This window comes from Oncorhynchus mykiss, chromosome 25 (assembly GCF_057628025.1).
Source record: "Oncorhynchus mykiss isolate SJ-2025 chromosome 25, ASM5762802v1, whole genome shotgun sequence".
NCBI lineage: Eukaryota > Metazoa > Chordata > Actinopteri > Salmoniformes > Salmonidae > Oncorhynchus > Oncorhynchus mykiss.
In genome coordinates this window covers 65,063,249-65,091,205 of record NC_143046.1, presented here as the reverse complement: position 1 = coordinate 65,091,205, position 27,957 = coordinate 65,063,249, and the positions used below count along the sequence as shown (strand labels likewise).

The window sequence follows — 27,957 nt, the reverse complement described above, 5'->3', positions numbered from 1 at the left end:
GACATGCTGTAAAACAGTGATCACTTAGGTCATTACAGAAAACACCAGACTGATACCTATCAGGATTATAGCTTTTCTGGGTGTTTGGAGTCATACCTTGTCGGATTGGTGATAATCTGAGAGATTTAGGGAGTCCCATTGCTTTAGGACTTGGTCAGGTTGTTTAAGCATGTCCCAGTTTAGGTCACTTAGCAGGACAAATTTAGACTTAGTGTAAGGGGCCAGGAGAGATCTTAGGGCATTTAGGATACAGGCCGGCGCTAATGGTGGACGATAACCCCCAGCGACAGTCAACAAATAGCTATTTGAAAGTTTAATGCTTAAAACCAGCAAATCAAAATGTTTGAGGACAGATTTGGTGGAGACAACCGAGCACTGAAGGTGTTCCTTGGTAAAGATTGCCACTCCACCACCTTTGGAATATCTGTCTTGCCGAAAAACGGTAATAACCAGAAAGGTTAACATCAGTGTTCAAAACACTCTTTCTTAACCATGTCTCAGTAATGACCAACACATCTAGATTGGAGCTGTGAACCCAGTCTTTCAATGGATCGATTTTAGGTAATAAGCTTCTAGTGTTAACATGCAGAAAACCCAGGCTTTTACAAGAGCAGAAATCAGTGAAGCAGACATCAGAGCACAAGTCAGATTTGGGGTTAGCAACAGTAGATGTGCCAGGGGGTATTTGCACATATCCTGATATCATCAGCAGTAATACAATCAGGGCACAGCAGAGGACAGGGAGAGCTCTGCAGTGTTGATTTATGACATTTGAATGTGCATTAGATGGCAACAATATCATATTGTACAGCAATTTCATCAGGTAACATGAATACAAAGCCGGCGAGAGGTGGTTAGAATATGATGGGAGTCCCGAGTATGGGAACAGTCTGTCCCATGATTAGGTAAACCAGCAAGTTCATAGTCAACAAAGCACGCAGGAGTCATGAGGCAAATAGCATAAAGTACAATAAAAAAATATAACTATGTTAGCTAGTTAACATTTGCTACGTATTGAATTTCCATCCTCTCAGGCCAGGGGCACATTGTATGAATTTATGGTTGGATCAGAATCACTGTTATAATCATTGGCCAGTACGGAGAATTAAGTAAAACCACAAGTCTAACTCCCTATCTCCATCCATGGCTAATTTAGGAAAGGGATGATTTTAGCTACCTAGCTAGCCACCGGAGGACAACAACATGCAACAATTCAAGTTTGGTCTGATGCCAAATCCAAACTAACAATCCTTTACATTTTTTTTTGGTGCACCAGGAATCAAATCAAATCAAATATATTTATATAGCCCTTCGTACATCAGCTGATATCTCAAAGTGCTGTACAGAAACCCAGCCTAAAACCCCAAACAGCAAGCAATGCAGGTGTAGAAGCACGGTGGCTAGGAAAAACTCCCTAGAAAGGCCAAAACCTAGGAAGAAACCTAGAGAGGAACCAGGCTATGTGGGGTGGCCAGTCCTCTTCTGGCTGTGCCGGGTGGAGATTATAACAGAACATGGCCAAGATGTTCAAATGTTCATAAATGACCAGCATGGTCCAATAATAATAAGGCAGAACAGTTGAAACTGGAGCAGCAGCACGGCCAGGTGGACTGGGGACACCAAGGAGTCATAATGTCAGGTAGTCCTGAGGCATGGTCCTAGGGCTCAGGTCCTCCGAGAAAGAGAAAGAAAGAGAGAAAGAGAGAATTAGAGAGAGCACACTTAAATTCACACAGGACACCGAATAGGACAGGAGAAGTACTCCAGATATAACAAACTGACCCTAGCCCCCCGACACATAAACTACTGCAGCATAAATACTGGAGGCTGAGACAGGAGGGGTCAGGAGACACTGTGGCCCCATCCGAGGACACCCCGGACAGGTTGGTCTAAGAGTCTTACTGATTGCCTACATGGGCATTGGCGTCATGTCAGGCATCTCCATTGGGGGAACAGTGTGGGTGGTTTTCTCACCACAACTCATGGCCGCAGCTGCGCTGATGCCCCTGACAGGCTACCTGCTGGGATACATCATGTCCACCATCTTCAAAGTCAATCATCAGTAAGTGCACTGCTGTATTCATCTGTTCAAGGATGGGGCCAAGGGGCATGTATCCATTCATAGCTATCAATAATAATATACAGTCGAGTGAACCATGTAACAAATATTTTCTCCGATGCAGGAGGACTATTTCTATGGAGACTGGCTGTCAGAACATCCAGCTGTGTTCCACCATCTTGAAGGTGGCCTTTCACCCGGAGATCATTGGCCCCCTTTATCTGTTCCCACTGATCTACATCATATTCCAGGGAGGCGAGGCACTGCTTTTCATCATCCTCTTCAGCTGTTACCAAAGCTTCAAGCCACCAGCTTAGGGTAAGTGTCACAGCTGTCTGGATAACTCTAAAGTAGGTGTGGCTCACAGAACTTAATGTAGCCGAACCACACTGTTGTTAGTGTGCCAGACTGTTTGACAAAATAAAGGCAGTCTTTCTTCTAAAATAATCTCTTCTTTCTCTCCCATAGCAAAGCCTGTATACCTGGCAGTGTAGGAAGTAAAGTTGCTATAGGTCCCAGAAGGGAAAAGCCCATAGAGATGGAGAGGGCACAGGAGGACATCAGACCAAACTGAACAGGTCCAGGACAGAAACGGCAGGTATGGCATTTAGGGCAACATAGCCAAATACACAATGACAAGACATTTCTGTATGACATAAAAGCAGCATATTTGTTCCTTTTGCTGATAGCATGATGGATTTTTGGCTACTCCAGTGTTCTTGTGGCAGTTTTATGAACAATTGTGTGATGCTTGTAATTACAAACCTAATTTTCTGCTAATGAATTTTCAAAAAAGTGGGTTTTAGAAGTCAAGACTATGAATCAAGTAATTCACAATGCCACCTGGTGCTGAAAAAGTACACTAACCATGGCTATAAAACTATTCAGTGAAAGAGTTTGGGATTGGTTGACAAGAACAAAATGTTGCACAGCTCAAATTATATTTAATCAAAATTATCACAGAGTAAAATTAACTATCTTCACACCAATTGCATTGTTTAGTCCCAAAGCAACTGAAAACATTTGAATAGACATGACACTACTTCTGTACATAACAATGACCTGTTTTTCATTCATTATGGTTAACCCTATTAACTTTAGTCTCACATTATGTCCTTATGAGTCCACCAAGGTGGCAAAGTTAAAAGACCCGTCTTCATATAATTTCCCAAGAATTGCAGAAGCGTCAAAGGAACCATGGCTGATCAACAGCATTCTGAACATGAATATATTAAATACTCAATTAAGTTTCCCTATCTAGACTTAATTAAAACAATTTCAAAAACAACCCACAAATAAATAGTAAGTATTAGGTGTCCAAGAAACACCAACTATGCTCCAATTTGTTACATCACTAAGCTGTGGCGACTGAAAATGTACATTCATTTTAAAATCCTTTTCAGGAATGAAACCCAATACAGATGGTGTTTGTGCATAGAAGTGAAGATCTAAGGCCATTAGAGAAAGGGTGTACTGACATGAGTGAGAGAATATGAATGCTAAGCCCAATGTCAATGAGCTGAGAAAAGGTGTGCCTCAACCTTGGGAACACTTGTCTTTAGCAAAATCTTCAAATAAGTGCGTGGGGAAAACATTGAGTTCAAAATCATGATCAGAAAGGATGTGACATCAAATAGTTGTGCCATAAAGAACCTCAATGAGAATATGAAAAGTTAAAATCATACGTTCTTATCATTAAAATGTTAAGAGTAATTGTAAAATCTGTGTATGTGTGAGAATGACTGGTTCAATCTAAGTTGCAGTTGTCTTCATCATGCATCATGCCTGCTGTGCTGCAGTGATCATGTAAAAACAGGTTGACATGGTACAAATTGGTGATGAGGCAATGATTCTCAAAATGTGTTTGCAGCATTAACCATCATGGGGGAAAAAATGTAATAAATACATATGGATTACAAGTACAGAATTTTCAAAAGGCATATTGAGCCTTTCAAAAAAACCTTCCAACATACTGGGTGCTCTCTCAGTTTTATGTCTCTGCACTAAGCCAATGGTTAAAAGAGCAAGTGTCAGACACTGGACATAGTGTAAGAAGTCATATAAAATTGCTAAGCATGTATGTACATGTGAAATCCCTCTGTGCCCTCCTCTGGATGGGGGAAGAGGTAACATTCTGCTGAGAATGACACGGCCTCACTTAGTGCCTCAAGAAGGGGTGGGTGGATAGTCTGTTGTGTTGGCAGCTGCTGCAGTGGGGAGCTCCAGACAGGCCTCTGGCTCAACACAGCAGGTCAACAGCAACCCTGTCAGCAACTCTGGGTGTTTCCGTAACATACACCCCAGCGTCTGCAGCATGCTTCAGGCCTCCTTTAACAAAGGCATATCTGCAGGACGAAACAAGATACATCAATACACTGTATGCATATATGGGCATTATCAACCAATACATGCATGAAGAGAGGCCTGTTTGGAGAGACATAGATCGACGTCCCACCGTCAGAGTAGTCCATCTCAGAGTTGAGGGGCAGGCTGTGCTGCTCACTGCATGTGGAGTCCCTTCGCAGTGAGGGTGAAGGCACTGCAGCAGCAGCCTGCTCCAGGCCCCAGCGGGAGGAGGATGAGAGAGAGGAAGGAAAGGCGAAGGATGATGGTACTGGGTGAACCACTGCCATCTCTGAGAGCTGGGGGAGGGTGGAGGGCCTGGATTGAGCAATGAGAGGTTCTGTCGTCCCTGCAGCTTGCTGGCCCTCTGACAGCACTATCTGGACTCGGAACTCAGAGCTGAGACTCAGAGCCCCTTCCCCACACACCGCCTCCTCATAGGAGGGCAGGGCCACCTGTACCCCCTCCACCATGATGGACACGGGCTGGCCAGACACCCCCTGCTCACGGCTGAGGGGGAGCACAGAGGAGTGGAGCAGTCTGTTAATACCTCATTACTTTAGACTCTTAAAGGAAAGACTCACCCATTTAGAAAGTTATCGTATTTGTACATTTCTGAGCGATGGACTATCGATCCCCAGGGTCATATCATGTTTCATGTGTATCCGAGCTATTCACCGTTCAAGCAGATATGAATACAGCCGGAATGAGAAGTTTTGCATCATATGAACTATTTCTGCCTGCTTGAACAGTTATGAGACATGCACACCCCTGGAGTACACACAGCTTTAGTAGGATTAGCCTACCACAGCTGATACTGAATAAGCATGTTTGTGGTTTCAGGCCACTCACCGGCTGTGGTTGAAGGACTTGAGTTTAGGCTGCAGCAGGACAAACAGGACCACCAGCAGCAGGACAAACAGGACCACCAGCAGCAGGATGAGGGCTACAGAGCTGGCAGTGGAGGCCACAATGGATAGGGTGGGTATGCCAAACACAGGGGTAGGGTCTCTGTCTGTAAGAGGGGAAGCAGGCAATGAGACCACACTCAAACACTGTCCATTAAAGGACAGACAGTCTGGCCTGAGGCTTCAAAAGGTAGCATAGTATAATTTCATCTTACAGGTTGATACAACAATAAAATAAATAGTTCAAGCTACCGAACATTGAACCCTGGAGAATAAGACTGTGTAATCACAATATGGTCACCAACCTTGGTCTAGGAGACAGCTAATCTGCATGGAGCCGTCCCACTCCCCGTCCTGACAGGTCAGGTATTTATAGTCTCCCTTCAGGATGTAGCCTTCATCACAGAAGTACTCGATCACAGTGTGATGGTTTAGTCTATGGCAGGGGGACGGGTGGCAGGTATAGCCCCCATTCTCTGGTTCAAATGGAGGCAGACACACTGTTGACAAGAAGAAAAAAAAAAGAGAACCATTATCAGTGAGCGCACAAACCAAATTTTAGACTTAAAAATACATTATTGTGTTTGGAATGAATTCAGAGGATTTAGTAAAGCCATTAGTACCATCACTGCGTATGCAGCGGGGTGGTTCTGAGGACCAGCAGCCCAGGGGGTTGCATGTGATGATGTTGGGCCCGTCCTCCAGGAAGCCTGGGTCACAGCTGTACTGGAGCACCGTGCCCACAGGGAAGGAACCTCTGTTGGTCTCTGTCAGGTTGACTGACCCATGCTGGACCATGAATGGCCTCACACATCCTTGGTTGACACAGCTAATCTGCATGGGGCCATCCCACTCCCCTTCCTGACAGGTAAGATATTTGTATTTGTAGTCTCCCCTCAGGATGTAGCCTTCATCACAGAAGTACTCAATCACAGTGCCCTGGCCTAGCCGGTGGCAGGGAGAGGGGTGGCAGATGTACCTTCCATTTTCGAGCTCAGACGGAGGCTGGCACACTGCTGGTCAGAAACAACACAATCATGTTATAGTTATAATCCTGCATTAACTCCATTTTGGTTTCAACTGGAGAGAAATTATACTCGTCACAATGAGTTATAGTGGTGTCCACATTGTGGAGAGAACCACTCACAGTCACTCTGTATGCAGCGGGGTGGGTCTGAGGTCCAGAGGTTAAGAGGGGTGCAGGTGAGGATGCTGGGCCCATCAGCTAGGTAGCCTGGGTCACAGCTGTACTGGAGCACTGTGCCCACAGGGAAGGAACCCCTGTTGGTCTCTGTCAGGTTGACCAGGCTGTTCTGCACCATGAAAGGCCTTATACATCCTGAGGGACAAAAGGGCATATAATTGATGCTAGAACATTCTGATGTTAATGTTGTATTTGATGGTTTTAAAACAATGTTGTTAAAAGGTATTTCTGATGCTTATATAATATCAATGAGTCATGAAAACAGTGGGAGCAGAGTTGGCACAAGGCAAGAGAGGATCTCTAGCAACAGCTTCAAGCCCCCATCCACATCCAGCATTTTTAACTAATCAGCTATGGGAAGGAGAGAATGTGGGGACTTGACACCTTAATATTGCATGTGGCAGATGTGGGCCAGCTGTTTGCTCAAATAAACCCAATTCCGATGTTACAATTGACCATAAAGAGCAATGTACATCTAGCATTATTAGACTTAAAGAGGGGAGCTGAATCTTAGCAGGGTAAAAGCAGCTGTAGTGTATGGAAAGGAGGAAAGAAGCTGTGTGAGAGAGCCTTTTGCTGAAGATGAGTGATCTCTTACCTGATCCTTGTCCAGTGGATAGCACAGTCAGGAAGAGCAACAGAGAAATTGACTGCTTGTCTGCTGAGGTGGGTAGCCCAAGGGCTTTTGACGTGGACTCTAACATTCCATTGCACATCGTTTACTTCCACTGCAGAGGTAGTCAGCTCAACCTAGAGGATAGAAGAGCATCCCCGTCCCAGCTCTAGTTATGCTAGCCACATTTGACGGAGCCAATACTAACATTCAATTTGATAGCTAGCTAGCTAGCCAGCTTGTTACGTTCTGTTAGGTCATACTGTACCCAGGTCCATTTTTGTTTTAAGCTAGATAATTTAGCCAGTTGTCTTCCTCTCTCGGTTTTTTTGCTATCCTTAGCTACACGACAAAACCTGGCTAGCAGCGGTACTAGCTAACGTTATTTATCACCAGACGTCAGCACACTAGCTAACTGCGAATCAATTAGCTCTAGCTAGAACTAGCTATGCTAACAACAAAACCCTTAGCTATCTATAGTAGATGCATATCTAACAAACTAGCGTCAGCTCTGCTTGTAGCTAGCAACGTCTGCTATACTATACTTAACTAACGTGTCGCTTTGCATGCTTACCCACACAACAATACAGCTAGTTAGATCCTCTTCCTCGCTTACTGTGGATACATCTGGATAATAATATCAGTCTCTGTCGAAGTAAAAAGGCAACTGTCCTTCGCCAGATGAATCAACAATGCGCGATCAGGGGCGACTGGAAATCGCCGGGTAGGCTGAGCTCTTCTTCTGGACTGGGTTCTTCTTCTTTTACGTTTTATGGCAGACTACACCTATTGATGTATTGCCGCCACCTACTGTATGGGATATTGAAATAAAACAAAAATTATATATCCCCACTCCTTCAGTCACATTCAAATCACATAGTAGTGGAAAAAGTACTTAATTGTCATACTTGAGTAAAAGTAAAGATACCTTAATAGAAAATGACTCAAGCAAAAGTGAATGTCACACAGTAAAATACTACTTGAGTAAAAGTCTAAAAGTATTTAGTTTTAAATCTACTTAGGTATCTAAAGTAAAAGTATAAACCATTTCAAATTCCTTATATTCAGCAAACCAGACGGCACAATTAAAAAAAAATGTATTGACGGATAACCAGGGGCATACTCCATACACTGAGACATATTTACAAATGAAGCATTTGTGTTTAGTGAGTCCGTCAGATCAGAGGCAGTAGGGATGACCAGGGATGTGCTCTTGATAAGTGTGTGAATTGGACCATTGTCCTGTCCAAATGTAACAATTACTTTTGGGTGTCAGGGAAAATGTATGGAGTAAAAAGTACATACTTTTTTTTCGGAATGTAGTAAAAGTAAAAGTTTGCAAAAATATAAATAGTAGAGTAAAGTACAGATACCCCAAAAATGACTTAAGTAAAAAATACTTTAAAGTACTACTTAAGTACTTTACACCACTGAAATCACATCCCTACCAAGGCTCAGGTGCCTGTGAGGATGGAGCATTCATCAACAGGATTCGTTGTAATGCCTCTGTGGAAAAATAATGCCTGTTTTTTCAAATTTCCTCTCCGCTTGCGTTGTGCAGTTGCTATTTAAATATATATATATTATTTAACCTTTATTTAACTAGGCAAGTCAGTTAAGAACAAATTCTTATTAACAATGACGGCCTACACCGGCCAAATCCATTGATAACCAAAGTAATAAACGCTACAAAGTCCACCTTCTTAACATGTAAAATGTCAGGATCCCTCTGTTGACATTGGACATCATCTTGTGTCTTTACTCTTACTATCATTACTTCTTCAACTACACTCTTGTCAATACTTCACCTGTGGGAGTAAAAAGAACACATGGGCACGTAGGGAGAATTGGATACACTAAAGCAAAAGGAGACACATAGCCTATTGACCTATTTGTGGGAATAAATAGAACACATAGGCACTTAGGGAGAATTGGATACACTAAGTAAGAGGAGACACATAGCCTATTGACCTATTGTGGGAGTAAATAGAACACATAGGCATTTAGGGAGAATTGGATACACTGAAAGGGGACACATAGATGGCTGACAAAAATACACACACATGAGAACCATAAGTTAAGTGCAGGGCCACCAATTCACTAAAAGGGGACACACAGATGGCTGACAAAAATACACACACATGAGAACCATAAGTTAAGTGCAGGGCCAAAGAACAGGCCTATAGAATAACCAGACGCATGCTATTTTTTTAGGACGAAGCAAGGATCCTGCCACCATTATAATCTAATTAAAATAAGATGTGGGCGTTATTGGGCGTGAACAAGCAGGAAGCCTGGACTGAAAGATAATGGTGGCAGATGGATAGGGGAAATATGTCTATTTACATATGGGATGGACGTATATGCTGTACGTGTATAAATATGAGGGCCAGGGCTCTGGGAAGCGGTGTGTGCTCCGCGGACCATCCTGGCTGGCAATACTCTTGTATTAAAAGCCTGATTGATTTCACAAGTTCTGGCATGCGTTATAATTGATTCAATTATCCACCACATACTTGGCGAGCTTTGCCAGGAGAGACGGGGTCCGGACGCTCTTGGCTGGTTGCGGGTTCTTTGGGGCAATCTGACGAAACAATGGTGGCCGCCCAACTATAACAAGGTAAGCAAGTTCTTACAGAATAGTTGAAATGTTTGGGTAGATTGCTTCAGAGATCCTGTATCAGCGGGGGGAGTGTCAAGTAGGTCTCTCTTTTAAATTTCCTAAAACTACAGATTAAAGAACTTTTGAAATTCAATAAAATTGCATTTGTGTGTAAACTTGGGAATTGTATAGCAAATACAAACGTGCATGCATGTCTGGTAGTAAATAGGCAGGGGCTGTGAACTTCGCTGGTGTTGGGTGTTTGGACGGAGGGCGCAGGCGATTGCTCTGGTCAGGCTGCTTGAGCGGACCTGTGTGTCTGGTTTAGTTGGGGGAGTTGTTCCGTCTGATTCAGTTTGGCCGGGCTCGACCGTTTCAGGACCTGTTTTGGAGTGTGCGTAAACACACCCCATTCAACCTGGGCGAGCGACCCGTGTCGGGTGCGTGATTCGGACTGCTCCCTCGGTGGGCCATTCATATAGGGGACTTTCGGGCGGCTTGTTTGGTGTGATTGTCGTGTGCTCTCTGGCTGAACGGCTGGGACTGGGCGCAGGGCTACAGCTTTCTGCTTATATGGTTAGAATATAAAAAATAGGTAAATAAATATTCGTGGCTACCGCTCTATAAAAGAGGTCTGAACGGACGAATATTTAGAAAACAGAATATAAAAAGCAGTGAAATAAATATTCGTGGCTACCGCTCTATAAAAGAGGTCTGAACGGACGAATATTTAGAAAGTAAAATAAAAAGCAGTGAAATAACTATTCGTGGCTACCGCTCTATAGAAGAGGTCTGTACGGACGAGTATTTAGAACGCAGGAAAAACGTTGGCCTGATCGTGCGACGTTCAACTGCAAAAAGAAATCCTGCGATTACAAAACGCTCCGTCTAGCTAAACGGGGGTTTATAAATCAGTAGGTCACGCCGCGATATTGTTCTAATTATTGGATAAAGATCAGTACGGGGTGGATGAATGGGATATGAAAACAAACTGATCCGATTAGACAGTTGTAGTATCGTATCGTAGAAATCCTATAATCTAGACTTATGTTGAGGAAGTGAAGTAAGTCAATAAAGACATTGTAGGTCGTTTTTAGGTAAAAACGAAGGGTATGTGTGAAATCCTACAGGATAATTTAGGCTCATGTGGAGGAAGTGTATTGAGTTTAGAAATAGACTGTGTTGGTTTCAGATAGGAATAAAAGGTTGAATGAATGAATGGAAATAAACGCATGAATGTGAAGAGTGATATGATGTAATTTTGTGTGAAGATAGAACTGTAGAGATAAGAACAGGTTGTGTGTACTTAGACAGAACGTCCAGAAGAGGGAGTGCGCAGCCTTTTTGTGACAGACTAGAAAGGTTGAATGTTTCTGACCGGCAAAAGTATTCCTCTATCACAGTAGACACAATCATAGAGTGATTCTTATCATGACCTGAGTATTATTATTAGGTATAGGAAACAAAAGTAAGGATAAACAATAGATAGGTGTTGAAACTAGAAATTAATAAAATAATTTAAGAAGCATAACCCAAATAGTATAAAACGGATAGAATAGTGTGTAATATAAAAAAGAAAGCAGAATCACTAATAACTGAAATTATACTATGGCATTAGAAATAAGTTCAAGTCAAGTAGGATAAGGAGTAATGATTAAATAAAATCCAGGACACATGTATAACTCATGAACTGTGCAGACAGAGTAAGGAGGAAAAACAGATAATAGTCACTCTGTGTACACAGAGGCTAGGGTCTAAAAATAGCCTGAAGGGTAGCGGGGGGGTGCTGAAAATAGTGAGAAGGAAAGGAAAGAAGAGAAGTCGGTCTCACTAATAAGTTGACCATAGGATCAAACGGCTAGGATTAAGAAAGAAATAAAAAGGTGGAGATAATATAAATAAAACATTAGGTATATTATCCTTAGAAATTGATTAAGAGCCATAATAACAGAACAACCAAACGAACAAAATGAATAAAACACCGGTAGAGATCCTAGGGGCAAGGCATCCACTGAGCAAAGAAGAAATAATGAGAACTTCCATGAAATGGGAGAAACGCACAAGAAAACTGACCACCAAATGGCCAGCGGAGGGAACATTGGATGTCTCTGTGTGTGAGGAAATGGAGACACTGATAAAGAACTACAAACCAAAGGACAAGAAACAAAAAAGAAGAGATAAACGGGAAAGAGAGAATGAAATACTAAAAATGTTCAAAGAAGAAGGAACTGGTTTGTTAAAAAGCATGAAAACAGCAAGAGAAATGCTGAAGAGAGATGACAAGGCAACGGAAGGAAAAGAGTGGGTAACTAAACCTCCACCTTATTCCAATGGGCAATTTCCAATGGTAACAGGACGGGTGGACATAAGCGGTGAGGTAGAACTAACAGAAAGGAGAGAGGGGGCTGTCTCACCTGGATCAACAGGGGCGCCCACTCACTCAACGGAGAGAAGAAAGAGAACGACTGAGAAAAATCCAAGCTCAGAGGAAGTCTTCAATTGTTATGAAGGCTTGAGAGAAACCCTGGCTGCAATGGAAATGGGAGAAAATGAAAAAACAGGACCGCTAACAATGGGGAAAATAAATGGAAAAAAAGTAGAATGCTTTAAGAAAGGTTTGGAGGCACTAGCAGACTACCACGCAAGACAGAGTCTCTGCAGTATGGGAGAGGAAGAAGAAGAGAGTGACCAACACTGTAGAGAGTATGAAATTCAAAAATCAAAGATACTGGAAGAATGCGAGGAGATAAGAGAAAAAATAAGAGCACAGCAACAGGAGAGAGATCAAAACTGGGCTTCACATGAGAGCATGAGAAATGAGCCTGCAACTCGTAGGAAGGCCTTAGGAAAAGAACCTGGTTACTATAAAGGCCGGCTTCCAATCCTAGTAAAAGGCACTCAGGGCCACTACACGCCGTGGGCTACGCAGGACCTGGAGGGGTTGGTTATCCGTCTGCCAGATCTGAATGAAGGAGCGGGTAAATGGATCAGAACCTTTGAAGAACATACTGTGGGGAAATTACTGGCGGTGGGCGACATAAGGGCACTACTGGCCAGGGTGACGAGCATGCGTACTATGGGAGAGATCATGCAGGACGGGGGCATCGATGGCGCAAATGGGGGAGTGATGAATGATGGATTACTGTTCAACAGATACAGACCAGCCATCTGGCGAGCCTTGAGGGAAGCATATCCCACAAAAGTGGATCCTAAAGCACTGAGGGGCGAAGCCATTGGAGCCACAGAAAACCCAGCCACCTACCTACATGGACAGTTGAAAAGGTGGAGGATGGAAACAGAACAAGACCCTGAGGGCAATGAACTGATGACAACTATGTTCCGAAATTCAATAATAGAAGCCATGCCCCAGCCGGTAAAAAGCAGGCTGGAGGATGTGGTGGGACTTACATCAAAACCCTACAGGGAATTCTGTGACCACGTGGTTCATGCGGTGGAAAAACACAGGAAGGATGAACAGAGACAGATGGAACAAGGAAAAGATATTCAGAGAAGGCTGACCCAATTGCAGTTGGATGAGCTAACCAACAGAGGGAAAAAGAAGGTCCAAGCAGCTGTCACGACCCCTGGGACAGAGATGGGAACAATGACTGCTGTCTCCCCAGGAGAGCCACAGCTGTTCGGCCCTGGGCGGGCCCAAGTGTCCACTGCACTGCCAGTAGTAAATGTGTATACACAGCCCCCGAATTGGAATGGTGGGAAAAAACATCAGAAAAACGTACAATCTGATAAAAGCAAGGGAACTGTGGATTCTAGAGGGCCGCCTGGCACCTGTTGGGGTTGTAGGCAAACGGGACACAACAGGAGAGAATGCCCTACACACCTGTGGCAGGATCGGACTGGGGGAAATAGAAATAGCAGACCGCCACCGGCGAGTAGTGCTCCGACCCACGAACCAAATCCGAATGGGTGGAATCCAAACAATGACTGGCGAGGCGACCCTAACCAGCCCTCAGGCCCTGTGAACTCATGGTCGGGGCCTAACCAACCCTCAGGCCCTGTAAACTCATGGTCAGGGCCCAATCAACGCTACTAGGGATGCCCAGAGAATCCTAGGGGGGAGGGTCAGTTTCCAATATTAACAACAAAAGCTGACCAAGAACCTATACTGCAGGTTCAGATAGAAAACAGAGGCACACCCATGATGATAGATACTGGAGCCACTTACACATGTGTAAGTCCACACTATGCCTCTCATCTCCCCATGTCGGGCAAATATGCCAAAACAATAGGATTCTCGGGAAATACGCAGTTAATTCCAATGACCGCTCCAGTTCGTCTAACAGCTGACGGCAAATCTGCTACAATTCCAATTTTAGTGTCGGATCAAACACCAATTAATTTACTAGGTAGAGATGCACTATGTAAAATGGGTTTACAAATCAAATGTTCTCCGGATGGAGTGATACTTGAAAGAACAGGATTACAATTACCAGTGATAGGTGCAGAAGGGACGGCTAATGTGTATTGGCTAGGAGGCATTGAATCAGACGTAGACAGAACTATAAGGAAATGGGGTAAATTCATTCAGGCCCAAATACCTAAAGCAGTTAGAGCTAAATCTGAATATCATTGTACGATGCAATTTGACCCACACCAGGACCCATTATTAGAACAACTCTGGGTTATGGGGGCACATGGACAGAAAGCACCCATAATGTCACAGTATATTATCATTGGAAAACAAGGAGCTGCAATGAATGTGATGGACGGAGACGGGTCTGAATTTGTGCAGAAATGGTTCAATGTCTCAGACTCCGTCCCTCACATTACATTGTTGGTAAATCAGGGCTACACATCTAAAGATCTAGGACCAATGATGAGGGAAGTTAAGAAAAAGAAATGGGACAAAACAGACAATCCACTAATCTTTCATTCAAAGGATAAATCATTTATCAAAATAGTTACCACTACTATGTTGATTGGTGATCCAAGGGAGATAGAGGTTAGTGCAGGCCAGCAAGTGGTGCTAGGTGAAGGGCTAGGGTTAATCAGTGAACTTAGAGAAGAGATGGAGAAAATTATACCAACCAAGGTATGGTCGCAACACGACACAGATGTCGGGTTAGTCAAATCTGCTAGTCCCGTCTGTGTAAAGATAAAACCCGACGCCAAACTACCATGGAAAGCCCAGTATCCTATGAAGCCTGAGGCTGAAGAAGGAATAAGATCAACAATAGAAGGACTGATCAGGGCAGGTGTATTGATAGAGATGCCCAGCTGCTGCAATACACCTTTGTTACCTGTCCTTAAAGCCGATGGTAAAAGATGGAGACTGGTCCATGATTTGAGAGCAGTAAATGACATAGCTCAGGATTGCCCTGCTGAAGTCCCAAACCCACACACACTGCTGACCAATGTTCCCCCGGATGCCAAATACTTCACGGTAATCGACCTATGTGGAGCGTTTTTTAGTATACCCCTGGCGGAGGAGTGCAGACATCTGTTTGCATTTAGATATGGGGGTAAAACTCTGTCTTACACGAGGACGCCACAAGGTTTTAAGCACAGTCCGCATTTGTTCAATCAAATATTGAGGGCTGATTTGGAGGAATTAATGTTAGATGGCACATTGATTCAATATGTGGACGACCTGTTGATCTGTGCCTCGACTTTGGAACAATGTCATTCTGACTCACTTAAAGTACTACAGCGACTAGCTGAGGGGGGACACAAAGTTTCTAGAACAAAACTACAGTACTGTCAACCTCAAGTTGAGTACTTAGGGAGAACAATAGCTCATGGGACTAAAGCCATAGCTCCAGGACAGTTAGAAGGTATCAGTAAAGCACCCCTGCCACAAACGGTAGCTCAAATGATGACCTTTTTGGGAATGACAGGGTTCAGCTCAGATTGGATAGAGGAGTATGTAGTCAAAACAGCTCCTCTGAGAGAAATAATGAAAGAAGCGGGACAGCTTAACCTCAGAGCAAAACTAGATTGGAATACTGATGCGTTAGTTGCTTTTGAAACACTCAAGAAAGAGATGCAGACAGCTCCAGCTTTAGCAACTCCCGATTACACCAAACCATTCTTGTTATATGTAGCAAACAGGTGTGACAACTATGCAGCAGCCGTTCTTATGCAAGAATCGTGTAGTGGTAGGAAGAAACAACCAATTGCCTATTATAGCTCTAAACTAGATCCGGTAGCCCAGGGATACCCACCGTGTTATCAAGGATTGGCAGCGTTGCATTACGCATATGACAAAGCGTCAACGATAACCATGGGGTACCCTGTGGTTATCAGCACTCATCATAAAATTGTGGAGTTAATAGAGCAGGGAAAGTTTGTGTTAACAAATGCAAGGACAATGGACTATATGAGCTTACTTACGTATCCAGATGTTCTCATTAAAAGATGCAGCACTGTGAATCCAGCGGAAAGGGTTCCGTTCGATTTCGAAGGAGAAGCACACGATTGTGTAGCCAAGGCTCTAACATTTACCAAATTGCGCCCTGACTTAGAATCTATTCCATTAATAGATCATGAGGGAGATAATCTGGAAAGTTACTTTGTAGATGGTTCTTGTTTTAAGGATTATACAGGTAATCATGCAGGGTTTGCGGTTGTCAAACACAAAGGGAAAACCTTTACTGAAGAAATACTTGAACATTGTCCTCAACCGTGCTCAGCACAGTTAGCTGAATTACAGGCTTTGACAGCAGCATGTGTACTAGGAAGGGGTAAAACAGTTAACATCTATACTGATTCCGCATACGCGCACGGTGTATGCCATTTGTTTGGTGCAGTATGGAAACAGAGAGGGTTTAAAAAGAGTGATGGAACTCCCATCCAACATCACGCACAAATTGTTAAGTTAATGACCGCATTAATGTATCCTCGGAAACTAGCAATAATCAAATGTCAAGCGCATAAAAAAGGTAATGATTTTGTCATTAGGGGCAATAATGCAGCTGATGAAGCGGCCAAAAAAGCATCTAAGTGTGTTGTCCCTATTCTCATTGCACCATTGATGGACATGGTTGCTATTGCACCAATCACATCTCCTGCTGAGCTAATTCAAATTCAGGCTCAGGCTGGAATCACTGAACAGACCACCTGGTTACAGAGGGGGGCTTCTGTAGACAGACATGGGATATGGAGAACACATGATGGTGCCATATTAGCCACCACCGCTCTCTTGACGCTACTTATCAATGATGCACATGATGTTGATCATTGTGCAAGGGGGGAGGTGATAAGAAAAATCAAAAAACAAGGTTTTTGGTCGCCATATCTACAGGCAACAGTAGATGAGATTTTGTCAAAATGTGAAATATGTGCAAAAAACAACATACGTAAAGGTATAACTACGCCGATAGGTCACATACCGGTTCCAGAAGGTCCGTTTAGACACATTGTGATGGACTATGTAGACATGATAAAACCTGTACGGGGTAAAAGGTACATGTTAGTCATCATAGACAGGTTCAGTAGATGGGTAGAAGCAATACCGTCGGCGGATCAGGGGTCAGGAACAGTGGTTAAATTCTTATCAACAGAAGTCATTCCCAGGTTTGGGATTCCATCCGAAATTAGCTCAGACAATGGATCAGCGTTTATACAAAAAGTTGTAAAAACGATAATACAGCAGCTAAGAATGAAACAAAGATTGGGGTGTGTCTATCATCCACAATCGCAGGGGATGGTGGAAAGGGTTAATGGGACCCTGAAAAACAAGATAACAAAGATCTGTAGATCTACAGGACTCAATTGGGTAGATGCGTTGCCGCTTGCACTAATGAGTTGTCATTAACAAACACTAACAAACACGCATCTCTCACCGCATGAAATGCTTACAGGTCGACCCATGCCAATAGCAATGTTAGGAGGACTATACAAAGGTCCCTCTTTAGACATATTGCAGAGTGAGTTGAAATCGTATGTGATGTATCTAACCAAAATACACAAAGCCATATACTTACAGGAGAAAAAGACGGTGCCAGAGGCAGGTCCGGAAGGACCTCCCCCAGTGGTTCCAGGAGATCTGGTCTACGTTCGAGTGTTCCGGAGGAAGTGGGATCAGCCGAGGAGAGAAGGACCGTACGAGGTGGCAGCAGCCACAAACACGGCCGTCCAAGTGAAAGGAAGCAAGACGTGGTACCATCTAAACCACTGCACCCGAGTCCCAACGGAGAGAAGGATACAACCCTACAGAGATGAGGACGCAGAGGATGCTGATTCACCAGGCAGGAGCCCGGAGGGAGCAGGAGCAGCGGAAACGATCGAAGCACCAGAGAGGAATCAAGAAAAGGGCAGACCAGATACAAGCCAAGATACAAAAAGTGCGCCAACTAACGCACTCAGAAGAAGTATCAGGGGAAAAGAGACTGAAAAGAAAAGAGACAAACAACCAAAGCCTCTTCCAGCAGGGCCTGAAAGCCCGGAAATGGGGGGGGGTGACATGCCTGTTACTCCTGATAACATACCTGTTGGGGCAGACCTTGTTGACGGGAGCCCTCTACAGTGGGACCCCGAGGTATCACCTGAAGAATGGGAACATCTCTTCCCTGAAATGGACGCCTTCCCAGATGGAAGCCCAGCTCGGACTGAGGAGGGAACAACGGGCGGAGAAAGTGGAGGAGAAACCTCACCAGGAACAACAGGTGAAGAAAGTGGAGGAGAAACCTCACCAGGAACAACAGGTGAAGAAAGTGGAGGAGAAACCTCACCAGGAACAACAGGTGAAGAAAGCGGAGGAGAAGCCTCACCAAGAGCAGAAGGGGAGATCTTGCAAGGAAAAACGGTCCTGCAGGATGAAAGAAATGGGGATTTCCCCACGATTGACTTTTCAGCTCTTACCTGGTCTCCATAATGAACAATTGAAATTAGGAGCACAACAGAACAATGACCACGACAGAGCAAGAGCAATCGAGGACAAGATGAAGACAATGCACTCACACATGACCAAGATGAATGATAAAAACAGGAAGAGAAGAGAGGAACCGGTCGAACAAGGAGAAAAAACAGGACGTTTTGACAGGTTTAAATTTTCTGTTCCGCCCCAACTTCTAACTGAACCAGGGGAACAGAGAACAGTTTCGGTATGGAAGAAGAAACCACTACCAGAGGAGCCACTCTGTGGATGGACACATCATATGATAAAGGGAGAAGTTATATGGGACCCTAAAGGTTGTGACCTGATATTAACCAAATATGAGGAAGGCTGGGAGTTTATCATGAACAAGATAACACCAGCAGAAGGTGAAGAATTTGAAATTGAAATAGCAAGAACAGGACTGACCGAAGGAAACAGTTACAAACATGTCAAATTGGGTCCCACGCCAGCACCTGAGCAAGAACAGCTTGTAACAACCAAAGCGACGACGACAACGATAGCAGCGGCTGTAACAACCACGGTGGCGGCTGCTGTGACGACCACAGCAACTACCACCAAGATGACATCAACTGCCCTTGCCAAGCAGACCACGGTGACCATAAAGACACCTGTAACACCAGAACCAAAAGGATTCTTTAATGAGATTTGGAACTTTTTGACAAACTCTAATGACTTACCTCAAGACAAGAACAATGCAAAGATGACGGACATAGGTATATCAGACTCAGAACCATTCAAGGACACTATGCAGGAGGAAGAAGTGAAGAACGAATGGTACAAATGGGCTAAGTATACGGCAAACAAACACAGAATGGACAATTTGTATTTTGTGTAGTAAATCACCTTTGTCGGATCTCATGATAGTCCCTGAACCAGCGTCATTTAAAAACTGTGCAAATTGGAAGAATGATCATTGTACCAAGACGAAGTATTCTATTCCCTTGTGTGACATAGAATGTAGGATTGCTCAGGGGAGCACTAGAGGCAGAATCATGTTGAACGAGACTAGGTTGGGAAACAATGACTGTGCTGCGTATGACATTAAAACTGAATTAAATGGACTCAATTTAGACATAAGTACTGTGGTTAAAGGAAAATATGAATGTTTTTACAGCTATAACACCGAAGGAATAAATGTCGGAAACACCACTGTAGAATGTGATACTATTTGGATACTAGAGACGGCAGGGGTTCGTAGAAGCACAGATAAAGGGTTGATTGTAAATAGAAAAGGAGTGTGTGGTACAATAACCCAGGTTGCGCCGTCCCTCACTATGCTGAAGAATCAGGATAGAGGTATTGCAGATAGTTTCTGGATGTGTGGGAAAAACAAACTAATGAATGTACTGCCAGATGGATGGATTGGTCTCTGTGCTTTAGTTAGAGCAATTCAACAGGTTACCATTATTAAATCACCTCATGACGACTATGTTAAATCTAGAGTTAAAAGGGCGTATGAGAAGGACCCTGAGGTATACCTTGATGCAATTGGACAACCTAGGGGAGTACCTCAGGAGTTCAAGGCAAGAGATGAAGTTAAATCTGGATTCGAATCGATATTTTTGTGGGTTACACCGAATAAGAACTTAGAGTGGATTAATTATATTTACTATAACCAGCAGAGATTCATTAACTATACTGACTCAGCTCTAACGGCGTTGGGGGAACAGGTACAGGCTACCAGCAAAATGACTTGGCAAAATAGACAGGCTCTCAATTGGCTTTTGGCGGAGAAGGGTGGAGTCTGTGTTATGTTTGGGGATGATTGTTGTACCTTTATTCCTAACAACACAGCGCCTAACGGATCCTTTGCACTTGCTATGACTAGACTTAAAGGGTTACGAACAGAGGTAAAGGCTAATGCTGGGTTTGATTCCCATGTTTGGGACTGGCTGGATCTAGCATTGGGTAAATGGGGAGCTATGTTTGCTAGGATGGCCATTATGCTGGGCGGAGGATTAGTGGCTCTAGGTATCGTATTTTGTTGTGTTTTACCTTTGGTGAAATCACTTGTGATCCGAACAACGGTTAAACAGATGTCGATAGGTAGAGCTAACCTTCCTGTGGTAGTTGATCCTGTACCTGGAAGCCCAGGCCATTATACAGATAGATATGGACAAGCATGTAACGCAGCTGGTGGGCCTCTTGACTGCCCTTTTGGTAATCCTACCTGTCTGTTTGGAGTAGTCCCTGGAGGTGGTTATGCTTGCCATGGTTTTCGAAAAGATGGTCTACCTGTTTATGCTATATTCCCAGAGTCAGAAGAATGTCCACTGGTACATGTCCATGAAGCGTGTCATTTGGGCAATAATTGTAAGTGGTGCACTAAGTATAATGAGGAGGGTCATAATCATTACGGAGATCCTCTGTTTTGTGCAAAATGTCAAAGAGGATTGTACTCCTATGTAAGGATTTCATATACCTATTTAGTTATGGCCGTGTATGTTCGTTTGTTTGGTTGTGATTTTTTTTTTTTTTTAAATAGGTATATCGATGAATATATCTGATTTCCTTTAATTCAAGTTAGTTTTGCCTTCTACAATTAAGTTATTTCAAAACATGTTAGGTAACAGAGGGTATCCGGTTACAAGTGTCTACGGACCATGTCCTTAATCTTCTAACAAAGGTTGGTATCATTGATAACACATTGTTAGAGAGGTGTCTGCGAGGGAGGATCATGATTGAAAACTTAATGTTAGAATGTTGTTGTGTCATTTTTCTTTTGGAACTGCATGTAGGCCTATTATTTTCTTATATTCAAGTATTATTTTATTATATTCAAGTACTATTGTTGTCTATTCCAGTAGTATTTTTATGGCTTCTTATATTCTTCTTATGTTTAGTCTTATTGTTTTATTTTTTGTATTTTTACACATAACTGAGACAACCTCAGGCAAGGCTATGTACCTACATGCTCATGCTTCACCATAATGTTACATGTATTTTTTCTTATTATTTCTTACCTAGTTAGATCTTTTACTCTTCTGCATAAATAAGAGATGTTTGGTCTAGTTGGGTTTTTGTTAATGTTTATTATTGGATCTTTTACTCTCAGTTTCATTTTCATGATTTGGAGATGTTTGGTCCAGGTTGTTTGAATGATTTCTTGTATTTTTATTTTTTGTGTGGGGCTAATTAGCCCCAGAGGAGGGATTTGTGGGAGTAAAAAGAACACATGGGCACGTAGGGAGAATTGGATACACTAAAGCAAAAGGAGACACATAGCCTATTGACCTATTTGTGGGAATAAATAGAACACATAGGCACTTAGGGAGAATTGGATACACTAAGTAAGAGGAGACACATAGCCTATTGACCTATTGTGGGAGTAAATAGAACACATAGGCATTTAGGGAGAATTGGATACACTGAAAGGGGACACATAGATGGCTGACAAAAATACACACACATGAGAACCATAAGTTAAGTGCAGGGCCAAAGAACAGGCCTATAGAATAACCAGACGCATGCTATTTTTTTTAGGACGAAGCAAGGATCCTGCCACCATTATAATCTAATTAAAAGAAGATGTGGGCGTTATTGGGCGTGAACAAGCAGGAAGCCTGGACTGAAAGATAATGGTGGCAGATGGATAGGGGAAATATGTCTATTTACATATGGGATGGACGTATATGCTGTACGTGTATAAATATGAGGGCCAGGGCTCTGGGAAGCGGTGTGTGCTCCGCGGACCATCCTGGCTGGCAATACTCTTGTATTAAAAGCCTGATTGATTTCACAAGTTCTGGCATGCGTTATAATTGATTCAATTATCCACCACACACCCTAGCAGGACACTTCAGAAATTTGGGTGGATGTTCACCAACACAATTGCAGCATTTATGCTCAGCTGGCATATAATACTCCTCCCTTCTACATACACTTGACACATGATCAAATCATTTACATTTATCACACTGCATGGGTTTGGGCACAAAGGCTCTCACAGGGAATCTTATATAATCCAAATACACGTAAGAAGGGAGAGACTCTTCATCAAAAAAACAATAGAATGGATGGAGTGGTCTTCCGCACTCCATCTGGCATGCGGATCAGTCGTTGTTCACCAACCATTTGATCCCATTCTTCACGTATATCCTTTTCATTTACTTCTAGCACCACCCCAGAGATAACACCCATGATAGGCGCCCTGTTTGGAAGATCCACACACACAACACATTCCAATCCGACATCTTCTTGAGTCGCTCCTTCTGTTCCATAGAAACACAATTAACAAAATAAGCCCACTTCTCATTATTCTCATTATTCAACCCTCTGGCAGACCAGGGGGTTTGGTCAAGACGTTTACCAATATCAGACACGGACAAAGAAGGATTAGCTCAGTTTCAAGGGTGTTTATTTAAATAATAGATCAAAAAGAAAATGATGGGTCTCCCCAATGAGACCCTCTCTGGGATTCCGTCTTCTGGTATTCCAGGTCTGGCTGTATCCTGTCGGGCACAAAACTGAACTCCCTCTTCTTACCTCTGCAACCGTCAACCATACCATGGGAGTCCTTTCTTCCCCCATTCCTCCTGTGTGCTGCCCTTCTGGCAGCTTTATGGGCCTTGCACAGCTGGTGAGAAATCCGCCCTTGATTCATCACCAGCTCCCAATCAGCCCCAGTTGACTGGAGAGACGTCGAGACCTGGCACGTCCAGCAGATGGAGCCATCGCCTCGTGATGTATACTCCATCTGTTACCAGGCCTCGATGAGTCTCCCCTTGGTGGCTGATCTGCTGTACGCCACACACGTTACTTCTCTTATTTCCTTTTGCATTCACCACTATAATCCAACTAATCCTACACCTACAGTAAACCACCACCCCATTAACTCTTCTGCAGTAAAATCTCATACACCCAGGTACTTCTCTGCAGTTGCCACCTGTGGCTCTGTTGGGCTAAATTGCTGTCCCAGGATCCTACTAGATTCCGCATAGGGGGAGAGACACGAAAGCCCAGCTAGCCTCCTAGTTGGTTCGGCGGGTCTCAAATGGAGACCACTATTGAAAGTTTCCAGCACTGCAAGGGCGGTGTTTACTTTACTTTGTTCCGGGACAATGTGGTACACGCTGACTTTCAATGTAGCTTTGCTTGCTTGCAGAGGACTACAGTGGCTTGCGAAAGTATTCACCCCCCCCTTTGCATTTTTCCTTTTTTATTGCCTTACAACCTGGAATTAAAATAGAGTTTTGGGCGGGTTTGTGTAACGTCCGTCGTTAAATGAAGACCAAGGTGCAGCGTGGTAGGCGTACATTTTCTTTAGTTTTAAATAAGACCAAAAAAATGAAAACTTGAGTGTGCATATCTATTCACCCCTCCAAAGTCAATACTTTGTAGAGCCACCTTTTGCAGAAATTACAGCTACACATCTCTTGAGGTATGTCTCTATAAGCTTGGCACATCTAGCCACTGGGATTTTTGCCCATTCTTCAAGGCAAAACTTCTCCGTCAAGTTGGATGGGTTCTGCTGGTGTACAGCAATCTTTAAGTCATACCACAGATTCTCAATTGGATTGAGGTCTGGGCTTTGACCAGGCCATTCCAAAACATTTAAATGTTTCCCCTTAAACCACTCGAGTGTTGCTTTAGCAGTATGCTTAGGGTCATTGTCCTGCTGGAAGGTGAACCAGGTTTCCCTCAAGCAGGTTTCCCTCAAGAATTTCCCCGTATTTAGTGCCATCCATCATTCCTTCCATTCTGACCAGTTTCCCAGTCCCTGCCGATGAAAAACATCCCCACAACATGATGCTGTCACCACCATGCTTCACTGTGGGTATGATGTTCTCGGGGTGATGACAAGTGTTGGGTTTGCACCAGACATAGCATTTTCCTTGATGGCCAAAAAGCTCAATTTTAGTCTCATCTGACCAGAGTACCTTCTTGCATATGTTTGGGGAGTCTCCCACATGCCTTTTGGCGAACACCAAATTAGTTTTCTTATTTTTTTCTTTAAGCAATAGCTTTTTTCTGGACACTCTTCCTTAAAGCCCAGCTCTGTGGAGTGTACAGCTTAAAGTGGTTCTATGGACAGAAGCTCCAATCTCTGCTGTGGAGCTTTGCAGCTCCTTCAGGGTTATCTTTGGTCTCTTCGTTGCCTCTCTGATTAATGCCCTCCTTGCCTGGTCCGAGTTTTGGTGGGCTGCCCTCTCTTGGCAGGTTTGTTGTGGTGCCATATTCTTTCCATTTTTTAATAATGGATTTAATGGTGCTCTGTGGGATGTTCAATGTTTCTGATATTTTTTGGTAAACCAACCCTGATCTGTACTTCTCCAAAAATCTCTCCCTGACCTGGACTCCATCACTTCTCTGATTACCTTCCCTATATATGTCACTCCCTTTGGTTCTTTCCCCAGGCGTTATTGTCTCTGTTTCCGTTTCATGGCTGTGTTCTGTTAGTGTTTCTTGTTTTGTATTATGTTACGTTTATTTTATTAAAACACTCACTCCCTGAACTTGCGTCCTGACTCCCAGCGCACATTGATACACAACCTACCAGGGTAGTTACAAACAGCACAGGAATGAAATCATCAATATGTATTGATCACATCTTTACTAATGCTGCAGAAATTTGCTTTAAAGCAGTATCCAAATCCATAGGATGTAGTGATCACAGTATAATAGCCATATCAGGAAAAACCAGTTCCAAAGGCTGGGCCTAATATAGTGTATAAGAGGTCATACAAGACGTTTTGTAGTGATTCATATGTTTTTTTAGTGATTCATATTTGCTGGTCTGTGGTGTGTAATGAGGAGCAACCAGAAGCTGCACTTGACACATTTGTGAAATAGCTTTTTCCAGTTACTAATAAGCACACACCCATTAAGAAAATGACTGTAAAAACTGTTAAATCCCCTTGGATTGATGAGAAATTGAAAAATTGTATGGTTGAGAGGGATGAGGCAAAAGGTATGGCAAATAGGTCTTGCCTCCCAACTGATGGCAAATTAAGAAATTGTGTGACTAAACTAAAGATCAGTTATATAAAGAATGATAGTAAAAAGCTTTGGGGCACCTTACATTACATTTTTGGGGGAAAAAAGCAAACTCGGCTCCATTCATTGAACGAGATGGCTTATTCATCACAAAGCCCACTGATATTTCCAACTACTTTAATTACTTTTTTATTTGCAAGATAAGCAAACTTAGAGATGACGTGCCAGCAGCAAACGCTGACACTACAGTCGTGGCTAAAAGTTTTGAGAATTACACAAATATTAATTTCCACAAAGTCTGCTTCCACAGTTTGTATGATGGCAATTTGCATATACTCCAGAATGTTATGAAGAGTGATCAGATTAATTGCAATTAATTGCAAAGTCCCTCTTTGCCATGCAAATGAACTGAATCCCCCCAAAACATTTCCACTGCATTTCAGCCCTGCCACAAAAGGACCAGCTGACATCATGTCAGTGATTCTCTCGTTAACACAGGTGTGAGTGTTGACGAGGACAAGGCTGGAGATCACAATGTCATGCTGATTGAGTTTGAATAACAGACTGGAAGCTTCAAAAGGAGGGTGATACCTGGAATCATTGTTCTTCCTCTGTCAACCATGGTTACCTGCAAGGAAACACGTGCCGTCATCATTGCTTTGCACAAAAAGGGCTTCACAGGCAAGGATATTGCTGCCAGTAAGATTGCACCTAAATCAATAATTTATCGGATCCTCAAGAACTTCAAGAGTGGTTCAATTGTTGTGAAGAAGGCTTCAGGGCACCCAAGAAAGTCCAGCAAGCGCCAGGACCGTCTCCTAAAGTTGATTCAGCTGCGGGATTGGGGCACCACCAGTACAGAGCTTGCGCAAGAATAGCAGCATGCAGGTGTGAGTGCATCTGCACGCACAGTGAGGTGAAGACTTTTGGAGGATGGCCTGGTGTCAAGAAAGGCAGCAAAGAAGCCACTTCTCTCCAGGAAAAACATCAGGGACAGACTGATATTCTGCAAAAGGTACATGGATTGGACTGCTGAGGACTGGGGTAAAGTCATTTTCTCTGATGAATCCCCTTTCCGATTGTTTGGGGCATCCGGAAAAAAGCTTGTCCGGAGAAGACAAGGTGAGCGCTACCATCAGTCCTGGCCATGCCAACAGTAAAGCATCCTGAGACCATTCATATGTGGGGTTGCTTCTCAGCCAAGGGAGGGGGCTGACTCACAATTTTGCTTAAGAACACATCCATGAATAAAGAATGGTACCAACACATCCTCCGAAAGCAACTTCTCCCAACCATCCAGGAACAGTTTGGTGACAAACAATGCCTTTTCCAGCATGATGGAGCACCTTGCCATAAGGCAAAAGTGCTGCCACTAACTAAGTTTGCTCGGGGAACCTAACATAGATATTTGGGTCCATGACCAGGAAACTCCCCAGACCTTAATCCCATTGAGAACTTGTGGTCAATCCTCAAGAGGCGGGTGGACAAATAAAAACCCACAAATTCTGACAAACTCCAAACATTGATTATGCAAGAATGGGCTGCCATCAATCAGGATGTGGCCCAGAAGTTAATTGACAGCTTGCCAGGGTGGATTGCAGAGGTCTTGAAAAAGAAGGGTCAACACTGCAAATATTGACTCTTTGCATCAACTTCATGTAATTGTCAATAAAAGCCTTTGACACTTATGAAATGCTTGTAATTATACTTCAGTATTCCATAGTAACATCTGACAAAAATATTTAAAGACACTGAAGCAGAAAACTTTGTGGAAATTAATATTTGTGTCATTCTCAAAACTTTTTGTTACGGTGCGTGAATGAGGACCCAAAAGCGAATTAACGTAAACAGAGCTTCTTTAATAACAAAACAAAACGTAGGCTCAGATGGACCGGCAGGTTCCGACAGGACAGGACAAGGTTGCAGCAAACATGACGATAGTCTGGTTCAGGCATGAACAACACAAACAAGAATCCGACAAAGACAGGAGCAGGAACAGAGAGAGATATAGAGGACCTAATCAGAGGGAAAAAGGGAACAGGTGGGAAAAGGGGTGAATGAGGTAGTCAGAGAAGACAAGGAACAGCTGGGGGAAAGAGGGGAAGAAACGGTAACCTAGTAACGACCAGCAGAGGGAGACAGGGTGAAGGGAAAGGACAGAAACAAGACACAACATGACAATACATGACAGTACCCCCCCACTCACCGAGCGCCTCCTGGCGCACTCGAGGAGGAAACCTGGCGGCAACGGAGGAAATCATCGATCAGCGCACGGTCCAGCACGTCCCGAGAGGGAACCCAACTCCTCTCCTCAGGACCGTACCCCTCCCAATCTACTAGGTACTGACGACCACGGCCCCGAGGACGCATGTCCAAAATCCTACGGACCCTGTAGATGGGTGCGCCCTCGACAAGGATGGGGGGGGGGGGAA

General features: G+C 43.6%; 3 protein-coding genes across 5 annotated transcripts; 2 read left to right on the top strand and 1 right to left on the bottom strand.

Annotated features, from left to right (window-relative positions):
• Nucleotides 1–1,913: 1,913 nt before the first annotated feature.
• Nucleotides 1,914–2,376, top strand: LOC149972093 (hepatic sodium/bile acid cotransporter-like). Its single transcript, XM_090219310.1, has 2 exons — nucleotides 1,914–2,062; nucleotides 2,178–2,376. Exons 1-2 carry the CDS (start codon nucleotides 1,914–1,916, stop codon nucleotides 2,374–2,376), a joined length of 348 nt encoding a protein of 115 aa, XP_090075436.1.
• Nucleotides 2,377–2,986: 610 nt separating this feature from the next.
• On the bottom strand, nucleotides 2,987–7,937 carry LOC110505514 (sushi domain-containing protein 4). 2 transcript variants are annotated; one of them, XM_036962511.2, is made up of 8 exons: nucleotides 7,702–7,937; nucleotides 7,113–7,264; nucleotides 6,458–6,649; nucleotides 5,934–6,323; nucleotides 5,616–5,810; nucleotides 5,255–5,417; nucleotides 4,515–4,912; nucleotides 2,987–4,404 (listed from the first exon to the last, which is right to left on the bottom strand). In XM_036962511.2, exons 2-8 carry the CDS (start codon nucleotides 7,228–7,230, stop codon nucleotides 4,379–4,381), a joined length of 1,482 nt encoding a protein of 493 aa, XP_036818406.2. In that variant the 5' UTR covers nucleotides 7,231–7,264; nucleotides 7,702–7,937; the 3' UTR covers nucleotides 2,987–4,378. The 2 variants fall into 2 exon arrangements, with proteins under 2 accessions (XP_036818406.2, XP_021440453.2); XM_021584778.3 differs by having other exon boundaries at nucleotides 5,934–6,326; nucleotides 7,702–7,911.
• A 1,477-nt stretch (nucleotides 7,938–9,414) lies between these two features.
• On the top strand, nucleotides 9,415–22,331 carry LOC110505513 (uncharacterized). Of its 2 annotated transcripts, none has more exons than XM_090220750.1 (2): nucleotides 9,415–9,747; nucleotides 17,664–22,331. In XM_090220750.1, the coding sequence occupies exon 2, from the start codon at nucleotides 17,910–17,912 to the stop codon at nucleotides 19,422–19,424; it is 1,515 nt and encodes a 504-aa protein (XP_090076876.1). In that variant the 5' UTR covers nucleotides 9,415–9,747; nucleotides 17,664–17,909; the 3' UTR covers nucleotides 19,425–22,331. The 2 variants fall into 2 exon arrangements, with proteins under 2 accessions (XP_090076876.1, XP_090076877.1); XM_090220751.1 differs by having other exon boundaries at nucleotides 9,424–9,747; nucleotides 17,678–22,331.
• The last annotated feature ends 5,626 nt before the right edge of the window (nucleotides 22,332–27,957 follow it).

What these genes read in the sequence shown, in the direction of transcription:
- LOC149972093 (XM_090219310.1), top strand. Translation starts at nt 1,914, where the DNA reads ATGGGCATTGGCGTCATGTCAGGCATCTCCATTGGGGGAACAGTGTGG. An exon ending in ATCTTCAAAGTCAATCATCA is followed by an intron (nt 2,063 to 2,177) that starts GTAAGTGCACTG and finishes ATATTTTCTCCG; the next exon opens with ATGCAGGAGGACTATTTCTA.
- LOC110505514 (XM_021584778.3), bottom strand. Translation starts at nt 7,230, where the DNA reads ATGTGCAATGGAATGTTAGAGTCCACGTCAAAAGCCCTTGGGCTACCC. An exon ending in ATCCACTGGACAAGGATCAG is followed by an intron (nt 6,650 to 7,112) that starts GTAAGAGATCAC and finishes TTTGTCCCTCAG; the next exon opens with GATGTATAAGGCCTTTCATG. An exon ending in TAGCTGTCTCCTAGACCAAG is followed by an intron (nt 5,418 to 5,615) that starts GTTGGTGACCAT and finishes CCCCTCTTACAG; the next exon opens with ACAGAGACCCTACCCCTGTG.
- LOC110505513 (XM_090220750.1), top strand. Translation starts at nt 17,910, where the DNA reads ATGAGGACGCAGAGGATGCTGATTCACCAGGCAGGAGCCCGGAGGGAG.